The sequence below is a fragment of the Gadus macrocephalus genome, chromosome 17 (assembly GCF_031168955.1).
Source record: "Gadus macrocephalus chromosome 17, ASM3116895v1".
NCBI classification, from domain to species: Eukaryota; Metazoa; Chordata; class Actinopteri; order Gadiformes; family Gadidae; genus Gadus; species Gadus macrocephalus.
The window spans coordinates 12,394,035-12,399,253 of NC_082398.1; the positions used below are offsets into that span (position 1 = coordinate 12,394,035).

At 43.2% G+C, this 5,219-nt stretch overlaps 1 protein-coding gene across 1 annotated transcript; it reads left to right on the forward strand.

Moving 5' to 3' along the window:
- The first annotated feature begins 679 nt into the window (after positions 1 to 679).
- On the forward strand, positions 680 to 4,968 carry mad2l1 (MAD2 mitotic arrest deficient-like 1 (yeast)). Its single transcript, XM_060077283.1, has 5 exons — positions 680 to 862; positions 1,293 to 1,439; positions 1,805 to 1,925; positions 3,206 to 3,309; positions 4,359 to 4,968. The coding sequence occupies exons 1-5, from the start codon at positions 799 to 801 to the stop codon at positions 4,529 to 4,531; spliced, it is 609 nt and encodes a 202-aa protein (XP_059933266.1). The 5' UTR covers positions 680 to 798; the 3' UTR covers positions 4,532 to 4,968.
- Positions 4,969 to 5,219: the final 251 nt, after the last annotated feature.

Here is a 5,219-nt window from a genome sequence, read left to right on the forward strand (position 1 = left end):
GCCGTGATGCTGCTGCTCCAGCACATCACACAAAGATGGCTGATGCCACCACAGAGTCTATATATTCTGTTATTGTCGCTGCACGTACATTCCATGCTTTGTTTATCATATCATGTGCCACAATTTGTATTGTGTCCTAGTTAATTAGACGTTATTCAGTCAAACATTACCACCAATTTTCCTAAAGTGATGTTGTTGCCCCTTTACAATTCAGAGTAAGGTTTTCTTCTGTTGGAAAAATGAAAATAATAAAAATAGTCAGTGATGTACTTTGTTTGTGGTATGTTTTGATAGCTGGACAAACCGCTTCATCGACGGAAAGGGAGGCCATCATAGCAATCGTTTATCTCTATTTGGCTGGTTCCATCCCTGAGGTTTTAGTGGTAAATAGTAACTCAACATAAGAACAATAAACAAAAAAAACAATAGTTTTTTGTTTGAGTTTGTTTAGGATAAACATTGTTGGCAACACCGAGAGATACACGGTATGAATTGCCTTCATTTGGTTATTTATTTATTATTGTTTTATGTTTTGTTTGTTGTTGCAAAATGGGCAAACACAGGTCTATAAGGTTTGCCTCGAATCTTCAATTGCATCCTTTTGATGGAATGCAGCCCCCTCTACAGTCCATCAACTGCAAGTGCAACTTCAGTGCGTCATCAACTATGCGTCCAGTAGCGCATGCGCAGCGAAGTCGACCGATTCAAACACTGCGGCGGGTAGTCTTGTCTGGATTCGGTGACGAGGAGAGAAAAAGGCATACGATTACTACGAGTTAACCCGAATTTATTGGGAAAATGACGAGCACGTTGAAAGGTATCACCCTGAAAGGCAGTGCCGAGCTGGTTGCGGAGTTTTTCTGTAAGTATAAACCCCGATATGTCTTATTTTGCGCTTACTTGTAGAAGAAAGACGTGCATGGCGGAGTAGGGCCTCAGACTGTTTCAGGCCAATTGCGCTAATCACTTACAAGCTATGGTGTTTAAAATGGATAACAACATCGTAACAACCACGTTAAATGTGTGCAGAACCCCACGCCATTTTTAAGGTTATGATAGGAGTTGGTTGTAGTCCGGATATAATGACTCCGCCTGCTTTTTGTTCCATCATAAAAACTACAACTGGGGGCCCTGACCTCAGCGACCCGGGTTCTATTCCTGCACGATTCCTGCCCGTGGACCTTTGCTGCATGTCTTCCCAACTCTCGCCCGTACCTTCCTGTCTATCTCACTCTGCAATAAAAAGGATAAAACCTTGATACTTAATACTTGATAATGGTTCACCTCCGCAGCCTTCGGCATCAACAGCATCCTGTACCAGAGGGGCATCTACCCCCCGGAGAGCTTCACACGGGTCACCCAGTACGACATGAGCCTGCAGCTCACCACCGACGGCAAGCTCAAGGACTACCTCACCAAGGTCGTGGCTCAACTCAAAGGTACCATACTCTGATACATCCAAGGTGGTCCTGGTCGGGTTTAATCCCAAAAGGCTCCATGATTAACGTTGTGTTGTTGTAAAAATATATCTTTTTCCGTACGCTGTTGTTTTTTTACTCTGCACTTTACACTTTACTACACCCCATTACTTATTATTACTTATTACCACCCCCTTAGTTTGTTTTATTATTATTATGATCTATGCTGCTACTTATTTTTATTTACCCCCATCTTTATTGACTTTATCTTGTGATGCTGCTGCTATGTGGCTGTTAAGGAACCAAGCCTAAGAATTGTTCTCTTGTGTACTTGTACAATACAATAAAAGTGATTCTGAAGTGTGGCCTATGTTGTGTGTGTTCAGACTGGCTGTTTGACTGCACGGTGCAGAAGCTGGTGCTCGTCATCACGTGCCTAGAGACCAACGAGGTGCTGGAGAGGTGGCAGTTCGACATCGAGTGCGACAAGTCGGCAAAGGAGATCAGGTGAGATGGATGTGGTAGACGGACTGTGATCACACTGTGTAGCGGGGCGCCCAATGCCCATTTGTTATTTGAAATGACACTCAAACATTCGGAAAGGTACTTAGGGGAACTTCATTACCAATATTGGAAGAAAGCGAAGCCATTAACCACAACTCTATAAGACTGGAGAAGAATAAAAAAAAAGCTTTTTTTTTTTAAAGCTTTTTTTTCTATCTTCTTCATCAGTAAAACAAATAGTTTTCACCTTTTGACCAGCTTATTTCAAAGATTACATTTACATTGAGGGCATTAAGCAGATGCTTTTATCCAATCCAACTTACAATAAGTACGTTTGTCAGAAGAAAGAGAAACAATATATCGGTGTCGGTACAGTAAGGATGTTAATAGAACCAGAAGTGGCAAGCACTAACAATCACTAGGTTAACCCATTCCCTGTACAAAACAAAGATAGCTAGGATAAGATGCTACACGATGCTAAGTACTATCTTTAAGGATGTTGTACATACAATAAGTGCATAAAGGGCTGATTATGGTCCCATGTTCACGCAACACTAGGGGGTTACGGACTCCTTAGGTCATTTGTTCACAAAGTGCGGCCCGCCGAAACATTCCTGGCGTTCCGCAATGATATACAGATGTAAGTCAAAAGAAAAATTTGGAATTTTATTTATTTGAAAGAGAAAAGTCAACTCTCTAGCTTTCAGTTAAATCCTGTTACATTTCGTAGTTTTAATCTGCCTGCACATTACTTTGAAAGGGTGAACCTCAGTTTCGTGATTTAGACCTCACTTGACCTCACTCCCAGAGGTCCGAGGTGCAATATCTTTTTTCACCACTGGGATGCTGACGGCGTTTCCCGCCTAATTTTTTTTCCGGCCCGCCTAATTTTTTTTGGCAGCCCTCAGTCCAATTCTGGGTTCCTAAATTGGCCCTAAGCTGTCAAAACTTTGAGAACCCCTGCCTTAGGTCCTTGTGGACCCTCCTTGCGTCCAACGCCAGCAACCCTCCGTCGTGGCGCCGCAGCAGCCAGGATTGGTCCGCTTACTTGAACCCGACGTAGAACCATACATTTTTACGACTGCGTCAAAGTGTCTGCGTGGACGTTGTGTTGTTTGAAGGTGGGACCATAATCAGCCCTTAAGAGGGGTGTAGGTGGTGTATCATACTGTAGCAGGCACAGCATGCAGATCAGTCCTACCGCCCCTGTTCCCACCATTATCGGCGTCCTCACCTGTCCTTCTTTCCCCCCCCCCCCCCCCCCCCCACTGTCCTGTGCGCAGCGCTCCCAGGGAGAAGTCCATCAAGACCATCCAAGATGAGATCCGCTCCGTGATCCGACAGATAACCGCCACCGTCACCTTCCTGCCCCTGCTGGAGACCGCCTGTGAGAACCTCTTCTGATTAACTGTTGACTTATTGACATTGTAATCACACCGGCCATCGGATTTACCCTGCAGTCTCCCACACCCGGCAGGGCTTTGACTCCGAACTGTGTTATTCGAATATAATTCGAATATCAAAAAAATAAATCAAAATTCGGATGAATATTAGGCAGCCCTTAATATTCGAACCAGTTATGGGCAGGCCAAGAGGGAGTGACGTCGGAGAACCCGACGCAGTCTATTCATAATATTGTAATGACAACGGAAGAGGCAGTGAATGAAGTATTGATTAGACAGCGATTTATTAGAAACCTAATAAACCGTTGGAACACGCAAGACCGGTAACCATAGCAACGCCGGTAAACAAACCTTGCGGAGCCCAATCCAGGTCTTACTGAAGGCATTTAATGGTCGAAATATTATTAATAAATATTTGAATATTAATATTAATCAACAAACGAACTTCGAATATGATTTTTGGGCAAAAGTCAATGCCCTAACACCCCGTCCCTTTTTTTTAGGCACATAGTTATCCTAGTAAACAGGAAAAAACATGTGTATCCCTCTTTTAGAAAATTTCTGAATGGTAACGCATTTCAAAGATCGCGTCCAGGATGGCCGTGTTTTTTTTGTGACATTAGCATTAGTGCTAAGAGGTGATATCATGCCACCAGGTGTGATTGTTGTTGTCCATTACAAGCCGTTTGAAAACAGGCCTTCCCCTGTGCCCTAGTGACATCCCAAGTGGGCGTGCCAACCTGGTGGAATGATTTCACAACTTTAATAGATGGCTGAAAATAGAAAACATGCTGCACTATATATAATTACATACGTACGGCAACACAAAATGGCGTGATATTAAAATCCGTTACCCGACCTGCGATTACTAATGCGCTTCAAAAACAAATCCAACTGAATGATTTAGCCAAGAAAGGGGCAGGGTAGTGGTTGAGATGTAAAGAAGAAAAGAGAAGCCACCTGTTTTCTTTGGTTAATGGAGATGGGGGGGGTCCATGTACGTGTCGGTAACCTCAAACCACCCTGTTTTCAGGTGCTTTCGACCTGTTGGTCTACACGGACAAAGACCTGATGGTGCCCGAGAAGTGGGAGGAGTCAGGGCCCCAGATCATTGACCAATCAGAGGAGGTTCGCCTTCGCTCCTTCACTACGTCCATCCATAAGGTCAACAGCATGGTAGCCTACAAGAGGACGGACTCTGCCTAACCAAACCCTCCCCCCTGTTGCTTTCCCTCCCCCTGCTCTTTTCTCACACGTTCCCCCCTCTTTATAAGCTGTTATATACTCGCTAGTCATCTACCGTTTGGAGGATGACCTCCTAGAGATACTTTTACACTGCCTTTATGTATGTCCTATCTTCATTGTCTGGGGTCTGCCCATATATTTGTATGTTGTCCTGCTACTGTCATTATTGTCTTTAGAAAATCGTAGCTTTGTCTTATTTTTGTTTTGTGTCCCAAGATGTTCTTCTTTGAGATGTAGTGGCTGAACCAGTGCCTCAAAGTTGATGTAAATATTATAGCAATATTATATAGTCGATAAACCTGTGTTGGACTTACTTTTTTTCCTCACAAGCTTATGTTTTAGCAGGTGGCTTTTTGTGGTTCACTTTTTCTGTCTAATAAAGGTAGTTTATTCCTTCAGTCGCGATTTATTCTTCAATGGGTGATTCGGTTGTAGTAATTCACCTGACCAAAAGAGGGCAGCAAATCACAAAAATGAATGGCTGTACGTTAGAACATCAGTGGCGACTGGTCATAAGGGGCAAGTGGGACTCGGCCCCACCTACTCTCAAAAGAAAAAAGAAAAGAAAATGAAAAAAAAAATATATATACATATAGAAAAAATCTCCCCAGAAAGTACTATAAAATAATAAGTTCGGCGTCTATATTTA